Source organism: Salvelinus fontinalis, chromosome 4, assembly GCF_029448725.1.
Source record: "Salvelinus fontinalis isolate EN_2023a chromosome 4, ASM2944872v1, whole genome shotgun sequence".
NCBI classification, from domain to species: Eukaryota; Metazoa; Chordata; class Actinopteri; order Salmoniformes; family Salmonidae; genus Salvelinus; species Salvelinus fontinalis.
The window spans coordinates 72,138,328-72,160,088 of NC_074668.1; the positions used below are offsets into that span (position 1 = coordinate 72,138,328).

General features: G+C 43.9%; 1 protein-coding gene across 2 annotated transcripts; it reads left to right on the plus strand.

Annotated features, from left to right (window-relative positions):
• The first annotated feature begins 86 nt into the window (after positions 1-86).
• On the plus strand, positions 87-21,752 carry galns (galactosamine (N-acetyl)-6-sulfatase). 2 transcript variants are annotated; one of them, XM_055921279.1, is made up of 14 exons: positions 89-280; positions 623-746; positions 4,199-4,273; positions 4,355-4,457; positions 4,555-4,698; positions 5,326-5,392; positions 6,059-6,186; positions 7,274-7,413; positions 7,668-7,771; positions 11,363-11,499; positions 12,059-12,161; positions 16,215-16,336; positions 20,580-20,697; positions 21,315-21,752. In XM_055921279.1, exons 1-14 carry the CDS (start codon positions 149-151, stop codon positions 21,399-21,401), a joined length of 1,584 nt encoding a protein of 527 aa, XP_055777254.1. In that variant the 5' UTR covers positions 89-148; the 3' UTR covers positions 21,402-21,752. The 2 variants fall into 2 exon arrangements, with proteins under 2 accessions (XP_055777255.1, XP_055777254.1); XM_055921280.1 differs by lacking the exons at positions 20,580-20,697; positions 21,315-21,752 and having other exon boundaries at positions 87-280; positions 16,234-16,335.
• The last annotated feature ends 9 nt before the right edge of the window (positions 21,753-21,761 follow it).

A 21,761-nucleotide genomic window follows, 5' to 3' on the forward strand; every position in this document is an offset into this window, starting at 1 on the left:
GTAGTAAAGTCAGCTTCACCCACTTGAATATGCGCAAGTGTTGCGCTAAAAAAGCTCGTGAAAGCAAACAATGAGAAATCGTCATGTGCTTCCTGAATGTGTTATCATGTGACACTTCCTCATTGCTTTCGTCGTCTTGCTTTGTGCAATGGATGTCTGTCTAATTCAAACTTTGCTATTGTTTTGTAGTTTATTGTTTTGTAGTTTAATATGTTGTTTTGGGGCAGATACTCCTTCAAACAAGTCGACTCCGAACATTATCATCATTCTTATGGATGACGTAAGATGTTGATGTATTTTTAGTTTGGGGAGTGTTACTTTTGGGGGATGAGACTATAAAAGTTCGTTTTTCAAATCTCGAAAACCTGTGGCATGATTACTCAAATGGAATGCTGACATGACTGGCTGTGTCCTCTCTGATTATATACCACGTATACTTGACATATATTGACATACAATAATACACAGCATGCCAACATAGGCTTTGTATTTGGTCTCTGTCAGGAAATGGTAACCATTTCTCTCCAACTCTATTTGAGATGTTGTGTTCTAATGTAAAGTCTGCTTATTAAAGCATGATGATCCACTAACATTTGACAGCTTGTTCCTCTAATGTTTCTAGATGGGCTGGGGAGATTTGGGAGTGTTTGGCCAGCCCTCCAAGGAGACACCAAACCTTGACTCCATGGCTGCACAGGGGATGCTGTTCCCCAACTTCTACACAGCTAACCCTCTCTGCTCTCCATGTGAGTGTCAGCTACATACATGTCATACTTTATTAAAATACCAATTTTTGAATTCATATATATAAAAACATATTACACTGATAATAAAGACAGAAGGAATTCATAGTCTGAATAGCTAGTGTGGTACCAATTCTGGATAGGAATTGGCACCACATGCATAAGAACCTGACTGTCAGTGCAACAATCAATGATGACAATTCAATAATATTGTAATTGTCATTGTAGAGGAATAGTTGCAGTGATGGTAAGTGGGATTTGGGTGAGAGGTTGGTGGTAGGTGCAGGCATCCTTCAAAAGCCTTTTGAAACAATGTGACGCATACATCAGAAGCCTAAGCTGTGTGTCTGGGTGATAGAGGGGAGAAGACTCATTATGCTAATAGGGATAATACACTATTGAAATATGCTAATTATACCTAATTTGGGAATTTGAATAAACGTGTTATGCAAAATAGATCGACCCTTTTCTTTTTTCTAATTAATATTTAAGCAAATAAGACCTAATCAATTGCTTATCTCACATGTGTGTGTGATGTGAGTGCCTGAAGGAAGCCAAGTGCCTCATACCTGGCTATTTTTTATTAATGCCACGGAGAGGGTATTAGAGGATTCAGACACTGAATGTTAATTAGAAATGTAATCATATACTGAAACGGTACGTGACTTAATCACAATATCCAGGGTGAGCTCCCATATACACTACTGTTCAAAAGTTTGGGGTCACTTAGAATTGTCCTTTATTTTTTATTTTTAAGAAAACACTTTTTGTCCATTAAAATAACATCAAATTGAACAGAAATGCAGTGTAGACATTGTTAATGTTGTAAATGACTATTGTAGCTGGAAACGGCAGATTTTTAATGGAATATCTAAATTGGTGTACAGGGGCCCATTATCAGCAACCATCACTCCTGTGTTTCAATGGCACATTGTGTTAGCTAATCCAAGTTGATCATTTTAAAAGGCTAATTGATCATTAGAAAACCCTTTTGCAATTATGTTAGCACAGCTGAAAACTGTTGTCCTGATCTAAAGAAGCAATAAAACTGGCCATCTTTAGACTAGTTGAGTATCTGGATTATCAGCATTTGTGGGTTCGATAACAGGCTCAAAATGGCCAGAAACAAATAACTTTCTTCTGAAACTCATCAGTCTATTCTTGTTCTGAGAAATGAAGGCTATTCCATGCGAGAAATTGCTAAGAAACTGAAGATCTCGTACAACGCTGTGTACTACTCAATCAATCAATCAATTTTATTTTATATAGCCCTTCGTACATCAGCTAATATCTCGAAGTGCTGTACAGAAACCCAGCCTAAAACCCCAAACAGCTAGTAATGCAGGTGTAGAAGCACGGTGGCTAGGAAAAACTCCCTAGAAAGGCCAAAACCTAGGAAGAAACCTAGAGAGGAACCAGGCTATGAGGGGTGGCCAGTCCTCTTCTGGCTGTGCCGGGTGGAGATTATAACAGAACGATGCCAAGATGTTCAAAAATTTTCATAAGTGACAAGCATGGTCAAATAATAATCATGAATAATTTTCAGTTGGCTTTTCATAGCTGATCATTAAGAGTTGAAAAACAACAGGTCTGGGACAGGTGGCGGTTCCATAACCGCAGGCAGAACAGCTGAAACTGGAATAGCAGCAAGGCCAGGCGGACTGGGGACAGCAAGGAGTCACCACGGGCGGCAGTCCCGACACATGGTCCTAGGGCCCAGGTCCTCCGAGAGAAAGAAAGAGAGAAGGAGAAAATTAGAGAGAGCCAAGATTTTCAAAATGTTCATAAATGACAAGCATGGTCAAATAATAATCAGGAATAAATCTGTTGGCTTTTCATAGCCGATCATTAAGAGTTGAAAACAGCAGGTCTGGGACAGGTAGGGGTTCCATAACCGCAGGCAGAACAGTTGAAACTGGAATAGCAGCAAGGCCAGGCGGACTGGGGACAGCAAGGAGTCACCACGGCCGGTAGTCCTGACGTATGGTCCTAGGGCTCAGGTTCTCAGAGAGAAAGAGAGAACGAGAGAATTAGAGAGAGCATACTTAAATTCACACAGGACACTGGATAAGACAGGAGAAGTACTTCAGGTATAACCAACTGACCCTAGCCCCCCGACACATAAACTACTGCAGCATAAATACTGGAGGCTGAGACAGGAGCGGTCAGGAGACACTGTGGCCCCATCCGAAGAAACCCCCGGACAGGGCCAAACAGGAAGGATATAACCCCACCCACTTTGCCAAAGCACAGCCCCCGCACCACTAGAGGGATATCCTCAACCACCAACTTACAATCCTGAGACAAGGCCGAGTATAGCCCACAAAGGTCTCCACCACAGCACAAACCAAGGGGGGGCGCCAACCCAGACAGGAAGATCACGTCAGTAACTCAACCCACTCAAGTGACGCACCCCTCCTAGGGACGGCATGAAAGAGCACCAGCAAGCCAGTGACTCAGCCCCTGTAACAGGGTTAGAGGCAGAGAATCCCAGTGGAGAGAGGGGAACCGGCCTGGCAGAGACAGCAAGGGCGGTTCGTTGCTCCAGAGCCTTTCCGTTCACCTTCACTTCAATTACTACTCCCTTCACAGAGCAGCGTACACTGGCTCTAAACAGAATGGAAAGAGGAATGGGATCCCATAAAAAATCAGCTGTTTCCAGCTGCAATAGTCATTTACAACATTAACAATGTCTTCAATGCATTTCTGATCAATTTGACGTTATTTTAATGGACAAAAAAAGTGTTTTCTTAAAAAAATAAAAAATAAAGGACAATTCTAAGTGACCCCAAACTTTTGAATGGTAGTGTATATATATTTATTTGAAAATATAGCCTGACGCAAAACCCAAATGCAAAGCTCAACTTGGTTCATACATACAGTACCAGTCAAAAGTTTGGACACACCTACTCATTCAAGGGTTTTTCCTAATTTTTCCTATTTTCCACATTGTAGAATAATAGTGAAGACATTAAAACTATGCAATAACACACATGGAATCATGTAGGAACCAAAAAAGTATTAAACAAATCAAAATATATTTCATATTTTAGATTCAAAGTAGCCACCCTTTGCTTTGATGACAGCTTTGCACATACTTTTTTTAAATTAGTCTTTTTGTTATTTTTCCCCTATTATTTCTTTATTATTATTTATTCATTCCCCCCCTCTTTTTTCTCCCCGATTTCGTGATAGTCTTATACCATCGCTGCAACTCCCGTACGGACTCGGGAGAGGCGAAGGTCGAGAGCCATCTGTCCTCTGAAACACGACCCTGCCAAGCCACACTGCTTCTTGATAAAATGCTTGCTTAACCCGGATCTAACTAGTTATATACTGTGGAACTTTATGTAAAATCACTTGCAGGCTCTCCCACCTTAACTACGCATTCAGCTGATCATTTAAATTGTTTATCAAAACATGATGTTGATGTCTCTTATCCTATTATTCCTTAGCCAGAGCTTCACTTCTGACAGGACGATTACCAGTTAGAAATGGATTCTATACCACCAATGCCCATGCCAGGAATGGTGAGCTCTAACTCTCTCTTTTGAGTTATATTTTCCTTTCTGCTTTGCCACACAAATTAATGTTACCCCTGACCTTTGCAGCCTACACACCCCAGGAGATAGTAGGAGGGATCTCAAAGGATGAAATTCTATTACCACAGATACTGAAGAAGAAAGGTTACGTCAACAAGATCATCGGCAAGTGGTGGGCACCATTCATTTTGATCTCATTTGAAGTGGTAACAATAGTGACAATTCTAATTCTGTGTTTCTCCTTTCCCCATCATTTTTCCTGGCCTTAGGCATCTTGGCCACAGAGCTCACCACCTACCTCTGGAGCATGGTTTTGATGAATGGTTTGGTGCTCCAAACTGCCACTTCGGTCCCTACAACAGCAGCGACAGGCCTAATGTCCCGGTCTATAACAACTCTCAGATGGTGGGAAGGTATACACACACACACACACCCTGCACACACTCCTACTCTCACTCACTCACACAGAACAGGAAACATAAAAATCCTCTCTCCCGGACTCTTTCAGTGTTTGGCTCGGCTGGCTGCTCCTCTGAATGAGGATAGTTTTTTTTTTACTCTTCTCTATACCAGCTGCGCTTGTGTATTCCATTTTCCGCCCATTTGTTTTCCCCAAAACAGCCATATGTGTATTCAGGGTCATTGGCGCTAGCAGGCGGGCGCTTTTTGCGCTTAGCCGTGGGTTTAATCAGCATAGCGTGCCTGAGCCTGGACAGACGCACACACACGCACCCAGGAGACGGCAGGTTGCGTTGGCGGTGTGTGAGGACACCTGGAACAGCCCGAGCATGATAGAGACGGCGGGCGCTGCTGCGTCTACCGCTCCACGCTTCAGTACTATCTCATAACAGTTCCCCTGCTCTTCAGAGACTTCTCAAATCTGCTTCTCTTAACTCCCCTCTAATCACAGCCTGGGAGGACGGGCTTCTCAAAGTCTGCTGCTGGGATTTTGGAATAAAACGGATTGTCCTATTGATAACTAATAACTATTGTACTTATGTAGATGACATGGAAACTAATGAACTACATTTGTTTTCTAGATACTATGAGGAGTTTGGGATCGATAAGAAAACTGGGGAATCTAACCTTACACAAATCTACTTGGAGGTAAAGTGATTGAGTGGCAGACGTCCGTCCCAGTTCTTCCTTACAAATACTACTTGTTATAGGAATTTCCAGGTGAAGGAAAAGGAGACCAGTCATTGATTTAGTCAGTCAAAATCAATCCAGTTTAATTACCAGTTACCACAGGGAGACAACTCCAGCACAGAAGTGGAGAAAATGTCAAACTGCCCTTCTCTAAGCATGCCCTTCTCTAAGCATGCCCTACCCGCCCTTATATTCTAATCTCACAGCACCAATGTTCTGTAAACACAGAGAGGCAGGTAGGAAGTCACAACATCAGCTGCTACAGAATCGCACAGTGTCAGAGAATAGAATAACAATCCATATCGTCTGTCCTTGTACCTCCAGTCTGGTGTCAATCACCATGAACAGATACGAGAACAATCCATAACATTCAGTATCAAGTCTAGTGACCCATCAACCCGTACACAAATGAGTGTCCCAAATAGAACACTGGAAATCATGTGTATTATATAAAGGGAAAAATTATAATATGCTAAGCATTGTTTTAATTACTTTTCACTGAATATTAACTTTATTTATCTTAAATGTTCCCATTACACTACTGTTCTCTGTCAGTTTTGTAGTGAATTTTCTGGATGGTGTCTTGTCTGATAGCAGACTATAATCTAATTTCTTTCCTTCCAGGAGGGCCTAGACTTCATATTTCACCAAAACATGGCCCAGCGGCCATTTTTTCTCTACTGGGCAGCAGACGCTACGCATGCTCCGGTCTACGCTTCAAAACAGTTCCTGGGGAAGAGCCAGAGGGGGCGGTAGGATCACAACACTTGACGCTACAATCATAAAATGTCAATAGTAAAGCCACATCTAGAAAAAAGACACTTAGCTGCAAAGTCTTACACAGAGACATGTGATGTGTTTCTGACAAAGCATGGAGAGTTTCTCCCAGAGCAGAGAGTTTGGACACCCTCTTGGTTATTAACCTGTATCATTGCTGGCTTTGTTGATCTGGCTATTATAGGACCTAATTAGTACATTTCTCTTGACGATTTTCTAGCCCGGTACAGTATTTCTGTTTTTGTACAGTTTACCAAACTGTCTTGTTGTTTTAAACTCTGCTTGGATCTCTGGGTGTTAGTCCATTGATTTAGGGGCTTTGTGAATGTGTGAAGTGGATGAGCTGTGCCTGCAGCAGTGTTACAGGGTGGGGAAAGTCATTAGCATGAGCAACTTCGTATTCTACTTGGTGATCAATCTCTCATCTCACACCTGGAAACGTGAGTGGAATTAGATGCCACTTGGAAGAACAGAATCACGGTATCAACATGAAGATTCAAAATCGAAATGAGAAAAATATTGTAATAATGAAGAGAAGAAAAAACCTGTTTCCTGCTCTAAGGATATTGTCAATTTAATGTAGATTTTTCACACCCCTTTGCCCCTCTGTGTTAGTGGTGAGGGTAAAGGGATGTGTTGCTCGTCTGGGCGCAGGTCACTTAGTATTCCTCTCAGTCTCGGTGAATACTCAGGCCTCACTAAGCAGGCATTTCTTCAGAATGCCAAATGAGGTTTTTGTTGACAGAGAAATGGATCAGAGATGAAAAGTGTTAGCCAGGTGCCTGGGATAGGTGGCTCACACTGAGATGGAATGCTTTTCCATTTTTTTCCAACAGGCTTTTAGTCCATGTTTTTTGTGTGAAAACTCTTGTTGCTAAATACCAAACGTTTTATAGCACATACCTAATTTACCTCCATGTTTTCTAGAATAATGTAGCTTGGTTGATGGGTTTGCCTAGCCCTAGTGCCTACACATACCTGTCTGTCTGTGGTGAGTTGGGATTGGTCATTTGAAGTTCCTGAGATACTGTAGTTTGAATGACGTGTGTGTGTGTACTGCAGGTACGGTGATGCAGTGATGGAGCTGGACTACAGTGTTGGACAGATGCTGGCCTGGCTGCGTGCTCTGGGCATCGACAAGGACACCTTTGTGTTCTTCACCTCGGACAACGGGGCCGCAGTGATGTCCGGCCCCAAGCAGAGTAAGATCTGCACACCATGATTTAGTCTCTCAACTCATGATATCAACAAATGCAATTCCATGCTGCTTTCTTACAGTTCTTGTATACATGCCTGTATGGATAGATGTAAGTAATGTACTCTTATGTCTATGAGTAGTATGTGTGGGTATTTTCTTTGTTTGGGGCTCCTTTCAGTTGTGTATAACGTAAGTTGTTTTAGTAATCTCTTTTATCATGGTGCTTAGTGTGTGAGTGATGTGTTTCTGTCCCCTGAGGTGGCAGTAACGGCCCGTTTCTCTGTGGGAAAGAAACTACGTTTGAGGGTGGAATGAGGGAACCTGCCATCGCCTGGTGGCCTGGACACATCCCAGCAGGCACGGTGAGAACTCTCTCTTTCTCTCTGTTCTACCTGTCCGGAACATCTCCAGGTTCCAGGTGTTCTAGATATGTTCTAGGTGTTCTACTTGGCTGGAGTTGGGGAACATCTCCTGGTATTTACACACAGTTGTGAGTCACTGTAGTGCTATCTGTCTGTAAGCAGCTGGGTTTTCAAGCAGGTACCACATTAGAAAGTAATTACAATTAGTCATTTCAGTAATTGTCTCTCTCATATCATTGTAGTTCTTTGTTTCGATTTGTGTATCAATGTCCTCAACATCATCACACCTCATCTCTCCTCAGGTGCTGGCATTGCAAACGCAAACACACCGTTTTTTGTTTGTTTGAATGTGTGGGTGTCCGCGCGTGTGGGTGTGTATGTGTGTGCAAGGGGGGACTTTTTTCAAATACTTTTTGAGGTGGCAAGGTTCATCTTCTTACCCCCCCCCCCCCTCCCCTTTCCTGTCTTCCTCCTCTGTGAGCCTGTGAGGAAGACTTTCCCCCTGATCCGCTAAGCCTGTGCGTTCTGCAAATGACTTTTAATTGTATTAGGGGCAGCTGTGACACGGGGCTGTGGCGCAGAAGGATTTTTTTGGAGGAGTGAGCGGAGGAAGCAGTCTGTAGGCTGAAGTAAGCCCTGCCCCCGGCTCATATCGGAGGGGTGTGCTGTGGCCTGATAGCGCTGCAGAGTGGCGAGGGAGAGGGGGATTGGGAGCATCTTAAGCGGCTAATCTGTTTGTGTGTTTGCTGAGGTTGGATTGAGCTGTAATGAGGGCTTCTGTATCTGAATATGCCAGGCGCACAGGATAAAGGACAGAAAAAAAAAGTAAAGGGGTGGTTGGGAGAAGAGAGGGAAGGGTGCACCCGGTGCAGTGCTCCACAGGGATGGTTCTGGAAAAGATGGCAGTGCCGGGGAGGTAGGGAGGGTTTTGTATGCAGGGTCTTTGGTGTGCTGGTGCAGTGCCATGACAGCCCAACCTCTATGTACGTTTGTCTGTAGCACCTGCTGGTGGGTTAACTAGAGAAATGACTGCAGATGAAACACTTCTGAGAACAGAGTGTCGTGAATGAGGCACCGCTGTTATGCTGATGAACAGGGATCATTGACTAGATTCAGCCGCAGGACGATTTTGTCTTGAGAGAATGGTCAGGGGGCCGGAACATAATTACAAATCATTTCTAGACGGCAAATTGACCGCAAGAAGCCCAAACGGATATAATATTTGACTAAAACATAATAATTTCAAACCTTGATTACATTTCTATACGATCTCATACATCTCTCTATTGTGCGTGGGAATACTCTAACAGATTTCCAAAATTAAAATCACTTGGAGCTGATTTGTTGGGGTTTTTACAGTCTTTTTATGTTCAACAATAAAAAAAAATATAATAATAAATTTGGTCCACGGGCCGCCAGTTGGGGAACCCTGCCGAAAGCCATCTGTGGCTTTAGTCTGTGGATTGGGCAGGAATACATGGGACTATCTCATTTGACAAAGCAGCTTTGTTGTATGGGTTTCGTTTCATCTCCCTGCTGTTGGGGAGGATGGCCAAAGAGATGATTTCCCTCTCTGTTGTTCTGTGCGGCGCTGAAATCTCTCTGTTCATCGGCACATTGAAAAGTTTCATAAGCCCTAAACATAAATGCTGCGAATAATGAACAGCCACGCGTGCCACATCGCTTTTATTAGGAGGATTGTTGGTACGGGGACCAGCAAACATTAACAAGGCCTACTCTAAATCGTTTCAGATTAAATGTGTTTTCAGGTTAAAAACTACAGCTATTATACATATATCATATCAACTCATCATTGACGAAGCTGACACACTGATAGGAGTCATAGGTTTGGTTGGTCCAGTTTCAGTTTAGGCTAGGTAAAGTTATCTTCTAACATTCTCACACTCATTAAAATAATCTTCAACAGAGGCAGAAGACTCCATTACAATCCGTGTGAACGCCACAGTCTTATTGCACAGGTAGATTAAAGTAACAAAAAAAGTTCATCAGTTTGTAGATAAACCTAGCATGCCATCGTGACTGTACTCCACATAGCACTAATGAAAGTGTTAGTTGTTAATATTGAGGGACAGAGAGAGTTTTGGGAGATGTGTTGGAATGAGAGAGATGAGGTTGACGGCGGGAGCCGGGCACAGGTTCACATTCCCCCGGTGACTGAGGGGCCACGTTGGGATGAGGCTGGCTGGCTGGGATGGAGGGGGGGAAAGGGAGGGCTTTTCCTCCAACACTGCTGCTGCTGCTGCCACCATCACAATCCCTTTTGTTGTGTTTATCAGCTGGGAGACACGGAGCCTGAGTGCGTTAGACAGGGATAGCAGGTCTGCCACGTCAGATAACTACCACCAGGGTTTAACCCAGAACCACACAGACAAAAGGCTGGCAAAAAGAGTAAATACAGAAAGAAATATACAGAATGGAGAGGAAAGTATAAATGGGAGATAATGAAATGGTCTCTCTCAACTATTTAGACTTTAAAAAAAATAAAAATGGTTAGCATTTTTGGTTGAGGATTTAGGGTTGTCTGTGCTACCTGGTAGTCAACTTCATTAATTATCCTTTTTGATTTCTCTTGTTTTTTTAACGTCGTGTGTGTTAAGCGTGAGAGTGCAGATAACGGAATGTGTTGCAGGGCCCTTTCTGGCTGGTGCAGTGGCTGCGGGAGAAAAAGGAATTCATTTTGGTAGTGTGTGCAGGCAGCTGATAGGAGCATGGCGGCGCAGCTGCTCTGGGCTGATAGCACTATCTGATTGTGAGCGTGCCGTCTCCCTCAAAGGGCTGCTCAGGAGAGAATGGAATGGAAGATCAAGGATGACAGTGAAAAAATTGCATTTTATCTGAAAATAGTTCAAAGTTTATAAATAAAATAAAGCTTTTCACAGGGACTGTGGAAGGGAGATAAAACAGCTAGCGCTAGCCCGGGCCTCATCTTCCCTCTTTCTCCTCACTCCCCTTTTTCTCCTAATTTACAGAGGCGTTTGTGAGGTTTATAATAAACCTGCGAGCGCAGATTATAGAGGAGACTGAAGAAATGCATCATCAGGACTCACCCCACCCCCACTCCACCCAATCCGCTGAAATGGTGGGCTTTCATAGGGGGCGCGTGCACACTGTTGGCCATTGTGCTGTCGTGTTGGGTTTCATGCATGGAGAGGGATCCTTTGGTGTCTCTGCGGGCTTCTGGTGTATCACAGCCTCCCAGTAGTGTGGATCACTCTGCTCTGAGAAGTTCTCTCTTCTCCCCAGCCCTGCTCTGATCACTGCGCTTCACAAGGCTGCCGCGTTTCGCTGTTCAGGGTCCTGACATGGACACTCACCGCAGCTTTGGAGGAGACGCTCAAGCATTTTGACAGGATATTAATTGATTAAAGCAAATAAAGTGTTGTAATTTGGGGAACAAAGTTTTAGTATTTGTAATTAAATTGATTAGTTAGTGCATCGATCTGGTATGTATGGATGCCCATGCAAGCCATCTAACTTCCTACAACAATCGCTGTTAAACTTTCATGTCAGCACCCATAGACAATGTGATTCTACCTGGATTTGAATTCCAATTCTTTCTCCCATCTCCAGGTGAGCCAACAGCTGGGGACTGTGATGGATCTGTTCAGCACCAGTCTGTCTGTGGCTGGCCTCAGTGTTCCAGACGACAGGCTCATAGATGGACTGGACCTCAGCCCTGTCCTCCATAACAACACACTCATCAACAGGTTAGAACTCGCAGCTGAAAGAGGCTTAAATGGCCCTGTCAGAGGGATTCATTCATGTAAGATAAGGTGATGAATATGATGTGTTCTGTATACTTGCCCTCCCCACTTGATCGGTACACATAACTTGAACTTTGACCAGCAAAATCATGGACCACTCAATAAGAGTTCCATCACATGTAAGTCTGAAGTTAGGATTTGGCTATGAGAGTTGGTTCAGAGGTCAGCTATGCCCTCTGCTGGTCACGGTACTTTGGGAGTTTGTGCCCCTGCTGTAAGATGGGCGGGCGGATGTAGGCTTTTGGAGAGCAGCGGTGGCGGTGCCCCCTGTAAGGAGGCTGCTGGCTGGGACCCAGGTCCCAGGGAGAGAGACCACCCTGGTGGATAAGGTGTTCCACCAAGCACATAATGGGATGAGCCATGGCAGCGTGGTGGTGGGGCGCGAGCCTGCGAGGGAGGGCCAGGCAGTGCAGCGCAGGGGGAGGGGGGTTCTGGAGCTGAGAGAGGGCTGCTGCTTATCACAGGAATCCAGCAGTCACCAATCCCATTTCACACCCAACAGGCCCATCTTCTATTACCGCGGCAATGAGATGATGGCAGTCAGGGTTGGGCCGTATAAGGCCCACTATTGGACGTGGAGCAACTCGTGGGAGGAGTTTAACCAGGTGAGTCCCTCTTAGTGACTGTAGTGTGTATTTCGCTCTCTTGCTCTGACTGTAGATTATCTCTCATTGTCTCTCTCTCTCATCCCCACACCCTCAACAAGCCATCCACAGGGCCCTATAAAAACACACATTTGGTAGTCAGTGTTATCTTGAAAACAGCTCATCAAGTGGCTGTTGTGTACATCAGTGGCTAATGAATATTAATGAGGACACCCCACTTCACCAAAGTACTATCATTCATCAGCACTGGCTGTCGCTGGTGGAGCGTTCTCCCCTCCTGCTGAGTATCCTGCTCTCTCCTCCTGCTGAGTATCCTGCTCTCTCCTCCTGCTGAGTATCCTGCTCTCCCCTCCTGTGCCCTGAGAAGTGAGAATGTGTTCTATCCTCCTCTAGGCACCCTTTAAAATATGTCCTGCTCCTCTCCCTCAGAAACCTCTGTTTCAAATGTGCAAGTTTGCATTGTGCCCCATCGGTTGCTTAAATTGCTCTCTCCTAGAGGGCAGCTGAATCAATAGCAGCCTCCTTTATCAGCTCATGTGAACTGGAGTGGAACTTCACAAATAATGGCGTCTGATTGCCTGTGTGTTGCCTATCGATTTGGTATGTGTGCGTGTGTCCGTGAATGTGTGTGTTTGCGAGCAAAAGATGGTTTGAAGGGGAGGCTCTGGGTCTCCAAAGCTGTGACTCTGAGAGTTAATGTGTCGGTTCTTCACCAGAATGGGCAGCATGCATTCAGAGCTTTACAATGACGCTTGAGCCTCACATCTCACCCGAGCATCCATCACACAGAAAAACCACTCTTTATTTCAAGCGGTTTTAAATGCGTCTGAATATTGTGCTGAAACGTTGATCCGTCATTCAAGCTTACTATTTCTCACCAGTTGTAAGTAATGTTGTGCATTTACTATTTATGTGAAGTAAAAAATAAAACAAGGATGGTGTGTCTTTCTGAACTTGAAATTCAATTATGGCTTAATAGCCATGAGCTCTACTGTGATTTTTCTGGTGAAATCCAAGAGATTTAGTGATGTGCAAAATTAGACATTTCACAGGGTTAAGTGGATTTTATCAAACGCTTTTGTTGGATGGTGTGGTAATGGTGTGAGGTGTTGGGAATGGGAACGGTCTGTATCTGATGTTATCTGCTCGGCCTTGTCTTTGTTGTGTAGCATACGTTTAATATGGCTCTTTATATCATCTTTTTCTTTGAGGAAAATATGAAACCAAAATTCTACTTTTGCATTCCATTTTATGTCCCTTGATTCCTCCCCTCATCTTATAATGTTGGCTACTTTACTCCATCTTTAAAAGAACATTGCTGTACGATCTGCTATCTTCTTAATACCATGGGAGATGTGGAGTTCTGCTGTGTCTTCTTCTTGGATACAGATTAAAAGGGCTTTCTCACAGTCCAAGGGGATTTAGGCTCTTTTACATTTCTAAGACCAATGCACAGAGACTGCTTCAGGACACTATGTGGGCAAGTCTGGATTATAGTGCGCTATGCAGTGTACTGAAGTGAGGTGTGTGTGTGCGCTCGTGCCTGTGCTCCTTTGAGCGAGGCTGCTTATGGTCCCAGAGGGGAGTCGGTAGAGTGCCTTACAGATGAGTGCTCTCTCAATATTAGTCGTGTTGCTCACAAGGGCACCTGAGAGGTCTCCCCAGGGGGTCTGGAGGGGGCTGTGACTCAATCAGCCTCTGTCAGAGCCAGGCTGCTACCCCAGAGGAGAGGAGGGGGGGGGGGAGGTATAGGGGAGCAAGCCTGCATGGCCCCACATTCTGACTGGCAGATAGAGTAGCCACATACAGTTGAAGTCGGAAGTTTACATACACTTAGGTTGGAGTCATTCAATCTCGTTTTTCAACCACTCCACAATTTTCTTGTTAACAAACTATAGTTTTGGCAAGTCGGTTAGGACATCTACTTTGTATTTTTTATTTATTAGGATCCCCATTAGCTAACGCCATAACGCTAGCTAATCTTCCTGGGGTTCAACACCAATTAACAAGACATTACAAGCAACCACAATCTTGTGCATGACACAAGTCATTTTTCCAATATTTGTTTACAGACATATAATTTCAATTATAATTCACTGTATCACAATTCCAGTGGGTCAGAAGTTTACATACACTAAGTTGACTGTGCCTTTAACCAGCTTGGAAAATTCCAGAAAATGATGTCATGGCTTTAGAAGCTTCTGATAGGCGAATTGACATAATTTGAGTCAATTGGAGGTGTACCTGTGGATGTATTTCAAGGCCTACCTTCAAACTCTGTGCCTCTTTGCTTGACATTATGGGAAAATCAAAAGAAATCAGACCTCAGGAAAAAAAATTGTAGAAGTCCACAAGTCTGGTTCATCCTTGGGAGCAATATCCAAACTCCTGAAGGTACCACGTTCTTCTGTACAAACAATAGTACGCAAGTATAAACACAGCCGTCATACCACACAGCCGTCATACTGCTCAGGAAGGAGACGCGTTCTGTCTCCTAGAGATGAACGCACTTTGGTGCGAAAAGTGCAAAAAAAATCCCAGAACAACAGCAAAGGACCTTGTGAAGATGCTGGACCCACTGGAATTGTGATGCAGTAAATGATAAGTGAAATAATCTGTCTGTAAACAATTGTTGGAAAAATGAGTCGTGATGCACAAAGTAGATGTCCTAACTGACACACAAGAAATGTGTGGAGTGGTTGAAAAACGAGATTTAATGACTCCAACCTAAGTGTATGTAAACTTCTGACTTCAACTGTATATCCACAGTAAAACGAGTCCTATATCGACATAACCTGAAAGGCCGCTCAGCAAGGAAGAAGCCACTGCTCCAAAACCGCCATTAAAAAAGCTAGACTACGGTTTGCAACTGCACATGGGGACAAAGATTGTACTTTTTGGAGAAATTTCCTCTGGTCTGATTAAACAAAAATAGAACTGTTTGGCCCTAATGACCATTATGTTTGGAGGGAAAAGGGGGACGCTTGCAAGCCGAAGAACACCATCCCAACCGTGAAGCACGGGGGTGGCAGCATCATGTTGTGGGGGTGCTTTGCTGCAGGAGGGACTGGTGCACTTCACAAAATAGATAGCATCATGAGGAGGGGAAATTATGTGGATATATTGAAGCAACATCTCAAGACATCAGGAAGTTAAAGCTTGGTTGCAAATGGGTCTTCCAAATGAACAATGACCCCAAGCATACTTCCAAAGTTGTGGCAAAATGGCTTAAGGACAACAAAGTCAAGGTATTGGAGTGGCCATCACAAAGCCCTGACCTCAATCCTATTGAACATTTGTGGGCAGAACTGAAAAAGCGTGTGTGTGCAAGGATGCCTACAAACCTGATTCAGTTACACCAGCTCTGCCAGGAGGGATGGGCCAAAATTTACCCCACTTATTGTGGAAAGCTTGTGCAAGTCTACCCTAAATGTTTGACCCAAGTTAAACATTTTAAAGGTAATGCTACCAAATATTAATTGAGTGTATGTAAACTTCTGACCCACTCGGAATGTGATGAAAGAAATAAAAGCTGAAATAAATCATTTTATTATTCTGACATTGCACATTCTTAAAATAAACTGAGTTTAAATGTATTTGGCTAAGGTGTATGTAAACATCCGACTTCAACTGTAGGTAACAGTCACAGGCATACCGTAGCACCAGGGCAGAGAGAACACGTTGACAGGTTTGAGGATGAGGAAGACATGATACTATATACTAAACAGATATAGTCACACACACTATACACCATGTACTGTACACATCTACATTCAGCTCCCTTGCACAAATTCCTCCATATCTTCAAACAGAGAGACGGCATCAGGGTCAGGTGTGCAGTGATTGGGTCGGTCTGTAGGTGGACATCATTGACAGCACAATGCATCTTGCCATCCATTTTGTCTTTTTAATTGTATTTTCTTTTCAAGGGCACTTTCTCAGGGTCAGTTGAAGTAGGTTATCTGTTACCACCACAGTCTCCATTGTCCTCTATGAAGTGGGCGTTTAGAAGCTAAAGATATATTGTGTATGTATGTGTGTCCACTCTAACAGGGCATTAACTTCTGTCCAGGCCAAGAGGTGGCAGGTGTGACCACCCACACCCAACAGGAACACACCATGCAGCCACTCATCTTCCACCTGGGGCGGGACCCCGGGGAGAAATACCCTATCAGGTGAGTGCTCACTAAAACAAACAAAGATTCCCTGGTGTACTGTTCGATTGTACTGACCGTAAAGTGAAAGGCAAGGGAAATATAGACAGGGCTTGATGTTGGCCAGCCAATCTCCACACAGCTCAACAAACAGCAGGTCTCTGGTTAAATAAGAGAAGACAAGAGCGGAGGAGGGGGTTGTGGGATGTTGGTGGACAGGATCTATAGGATCAATACTGATCCAGTTGTGGGAAAGAGACGCGGTGAGGACTGAAGATTGATCTGTGCAGCCCCAGACTGGCTGATTAAACGCTATTCTTTGTGATTGCAAATAGCTCTTTAAAGCTCGCTATCTTGCCTCAGACCCACTGCCAGAAGTTAAAATTGCAAGACAAATTGTTCTCGTATAAATCGAGAGGAAGTGCTGTTTAATGGACTTTTGTGTTCATTCGAACATGACCCCGTATCTATAGTTAAAATTGTGTAAAAAAAAATAACAGTTGGGTGTTGCGTTAGTTTTTATTTAGAATAGTGATGGTGTAAAAATGTGGACAAAAATGGCCTTAATTGTACAAAGAAGCATTATTCTTTTACTTCACTTTTTTATTGGCAAAGACACTCATAGATGAACAAAAGCGTGACACACATTCATATAGTTTTCATAATGATTTTATGAGGGAATACAATTTCCTATTATCTAGCTTTCTCTCTGATCCGTCTTCATTCTCCTTAATGTTTTCTTCAGTCGGATTAGCTCCTGTCCCCCAGGCTGTTTCACACCCTCTGGCTGGCTCCCTCCCTCACTATCTCTTTCTCTCTCACTCACTCTCTCTCTCTCTCTCTCTCTCTTCCTCTCTCACTTTATCACTCTCTCCTCCTAATCTCCCCCACACTCCTTCTTTCACTTGAAGGGAGATGGAATAATTAAACATTCATGTTGTTTTTGATCAGCCCATCTCATCTCTGCTCTCTTCTATTCATTCTGCATAATTAAAAACAGAAAAATCTATAGCAGTGTTGTGTTGAATGTGTTGAAGCGTTTATTTGGCCGTGTCCCAGACTTATGGAGAGGAGGAGCTGGTTTGGCACCTGGAGAGAGGACCCTGCGTCCCCTCTCCCCTCTCCAAGTGGGTGGGGGTCATTGGGGTGGTCTGTGAGGTCACAATATTCCAGCCCCATCTCTCCAGCCCCAGTAATGATACCCAGCCACCCTCCACCCCCACTGCCCTCCCTCCCATCTCCTCCCTCTCTCTGTTTCCCTCTCCTGTCTGTGTGTCAGGCAGGCTGCTGGCCATGTGCTCCTTGGGCACCCAGCTGGACCGGCTGGCCATCATTAATCTCTGTCTGCACCTAAAGAGCCACTTAAGATGATGTAGGGCCTGTCTGCACACATACCTTCAGTTGTGTGGCAGGCTGATACTACAGCAATAACACACGCTGCCCAGGCAGTCGCTCCACTGTCCCAGCCTCTTAGGATACATGGACACACTCACTAGAGACCTGCTGCAGGAATCCAGGGGGATACAGAAGATGGTTTTCCATTCATATCTGAGTTAGGATATTTCATATTTTGTTTCTCATTGATGTACAATAAGAAGATAATCACACAGAGATCAACATTCTTCCGCTGTGAGACATTTAGATAAAACATTGATTTCCGATTGTCAGTGAATTTACGGGTAAGCGTTTTCAGACTGTACATGAGCACATGAAATTGTTGTTATTGGTCCTCTTCTATTGGTGTGGTAGATGACTCCTCCTGTGGTTAGTAGATCAGTGGGAAGGTGTGGCTGACTGGGTCCAGTGTATAGTAAGACAGCCCAGTTCTCCCTGCCTGTGTCCCAGTGGGACTGGACTTAGCCCTGCCTCCTGCTGCTCCGGCTCACTTCCCTTGGGCCCTCGTCACCCTGTGCTGAGCACTTAAGTCCCAGTCTGCCTCGGGCTAATGTAGCAGGCAGCCCTACACACTCTGGCCTCATCTGCTGCCGACAACCACTTCAGCCCCCAATCAATAGTCTTCACCGAATTGCTCAATTTCCACAGGAGGAGGAGAAAGGGCTGAGGTATTTGATTGTCTCTTCAATTCCCTCTGCTTGATGTCTGCCTGCCTGCCTGCGTGTGTGTGTGTGTGTGTGTGTGTGTGTGTGTTAACTCTACCAGTGGGGTTATGAATCACTAATCAGAGTGTAGTGACACACCTGAGCAATGCCGCCTTCCCCCTGGGTGTCATGCATTATAAATCAAAAGAGTTAATTTGCATCCACGTTATTATTATTCCAGTTTTTGCTTTAACACCAGTGAGCTAAGGGTTATAGTAATGATGAGGCTGTGCTGACTGGAGTTTTGTTTATTTGTGGAGAGAAATAAACATGTTTTTATCTATATATTTTTAGGGTTAGGGTGATCAATGCATAGACAAAGAATAGTCTTAACTCAAAAAGGGCTGAGTGTACACTTTGCACACCACACGAAGCTGCTGAGAGGAGAAACAGCTCATAATAATGTCTGGAATGGAGTAAATGGAATGGAATCAAAAGCATGGAAACCACCATGTGTTTGATACCATTCCATGATTCCGTTCCAGCCATTACTATTTGCCCGTTCTCCCCAATTAAAGTGCCACCAGCCGCCTGTGTTGCACACTGCGTTTGGTCTGGCTCTGATGTATGGTTCTAATATTTAGTGAGATAAAGCAGCTTCAGAAGTTATCTGAAAACGAATCACAGTGATCAATACAGAGCAGAGAAACAGATAGGATGGTAATGAAATCTTCATCATTTTGATCAAGATATTGTCTTTGGTCCATGAAGCAGAATTTGTGATTTCAAATACATATATAGTAACATTTTGTCTGAAATGAAACACTTGTTTCTATAGAAACCTTAACTCATTAAAAATATGATCAAGGCCGTGGTATGTTGTGATTCTGGGTCATTGCACCGTATTGCGTCACCACACAACCATAAGAAATAACTAGCAAGCCAAGGCAGAGAGCAGATGGTAAGTTTAGACCGCCATGGCCTGGTTAAGGACCTAAAGGATGAGTTGGGGTGGGGGAACACTGGAGCAGTAGAGTAGTGATGATGGGAGAGCAGAGGGTGTGAATATAGGACTATATAGGACTAGCACAGGCTGAGGGAGGGCAGGTGCTATTGTGTGGCGGAAGCCCCACTGCCCTCTGGGAGGCGAAGGGGGGGGTGGAGGGGCGGTGTGAGCCGGACAGGGCCTGGGGTTATTACACTAATTGACACTTCACCTCGCACACGCGCACACCCTCCCCAGGGGCCAATCAGAGAGCTGGCTTTGGGGAGGGCCGGGGGGGACAGAGCTGGCACAGGTGCTGCTTGCGACTGTATTATGGGTGTAATTGCACTGGTGATATTTGTCTATCCACGTGTCGCGCCACCAACCGCCCACTCCCCCCAAACACAGAGCCCATTAACCCTACAGGTTCTATTGAGAGCAGACAGAGCAGTGTTCCTTTGAAACACTTCAGGGCCTCTGCGTTTTACACACTGAATATAATAATGCACAGAGGTGCTCCGCCGTGTCCAACAAGAATAATTGAGAGACAGGGGATAGGAAACATGGCCCATCCTGCTGAGGGCAGCCCCGAAGGGGCAGTGCGTGTATATGCCTGTGCATGAATTGGTAGGTGTGTTTGCTGTCAAAAGGCTCTCGTATGAGTTAAGCTTGTCGGCTTTAAACTAGCGTTTCAGTCATTAGTGTCCATTCGCTATGGATTATATCAGTTGTTTAAAGGCAGGCAGGTGTCATGCAATGATAATAGATAGTCATTTTAGGCTGCACAGCACAGACTAAGCTGCAGATTTATGAAACCGATTTCTGAGAAAATGTTTTACTAATCATACAGAGATTGTTTTACACTGGTCTATATTGTAGGCCTGCTGTGCATTTGTGTGAGCAGTGACCTTCTGTCATCTGTCTATATGCTGTGACTGACATCTATTCTCTGTGTTAAATTGTATAACCACGCCATTGGTGTGGTGTGTGGAAGAAAGTGAAAACCTGAGTGTTTGTCCTTGACTACGCTCTGATTGGAGAGCCTCGTGCATCTGTTCAGACATTTTAGGTGGATCTGTGTGTCTGTGTTAGTGTGTGAATACAAGATGTGGTTGCATGCCTTTACTGTGCTGTTGTAATTCTAGATGTTGTGGCCATATGCCAATATTGCCTGACTGTTATGTTTGTATGTGTGGTGAGTGTTTTGCACAACTACTTACGTCTGTGTGTTTCTCTGCAGTGTTGTGACTAAGGAGTACCAGGAAGCACTGAGTCGGATCACAGCAGTGGTAGAGAAGCATAAGAAGGGTCTGGTACCAGGTGTGCCCCAGCTCAATATGTGTGACATGGCTGTCATGGTAAGATCAATATTTCACCGAATGTCCATTCCCCATGTATCATATTTTTAAAACTTGTTTCATATAATACATTTTATTTCATAGTATTGTTCTGTGGCTTTTGTTTTCGGTGTTAACATCTCTGTGTGTTCTTTCTCAAAGAAAATTATTTTAGAAAATAAAATAAAAAGTGCTTGCTGTAGTGACACCTTTTCTCATTTCCTCTATCTTTTTATAATGCTGAATTCTTTCAGTAAAGTTTGTGGACACAATTTCAAATTTGTTTACGAGTTATTTTCTTTCCCTTTGTTTGTAAAAGAATAGACTATCTTATTGTTATTTGTGGAAAAACACAGCAGTGTGATTCTTGGACCTTTTGTCCCAGCAACTGTTTTGTGGATTTTAGCTGCTTTTGGAAAAATTAGGGAGTGTTTGTCTCATTGGTTTTGGTTTTTACAAAAGAGCTAAAAAGAAACAATGCTGTGTATGCTCATTGCTAAAGCACTGTTTGTACATGAATGTGAGATGTGTAGCATCAGCTCCCCCATGTGGTTTCCTTGGAGAACATAATGTAAATCATGTTCAGCTCAGGTGAATGAATGTATAAGACTGTTTTCTGTGGGTTCTTTCACTAACAGAACTGGGCCCCTCCAGGATGTGAAAAGTTAGGAAAATGCCTTAAAGCCCCCAAGTCACAGCCCTGGAAGTGTGACTGGCCGCACTAGCTATCTGTTTCAGAGCCACCTTGGGAAAAGGGAGGATGTCAGTGAAGATTCTGCCTTGATGAAGAGCCATTTTCAGGAATTCAACTTGAATTTCTATTAGTTTTTAACTTGTAATGTTGAAACAGAACAACATATGGTTTGAATGAAGGACATTAACAATGGGACGAATGCTGTCTGGGTGCCATATGATTATTAATAGAATGAAGCTGATTCGCAACTGCTTTTTTTAATGATGCCTACTCTGTAGATGTTTTTCTCTCTTTACTTAATTATGCACTATTGTGGAAGACTTATTGAAATAGGGCAAAACCTTTTTTTTTTCTCCAACTGGAATAAAAACATTTTATCCAACTTTGTCTT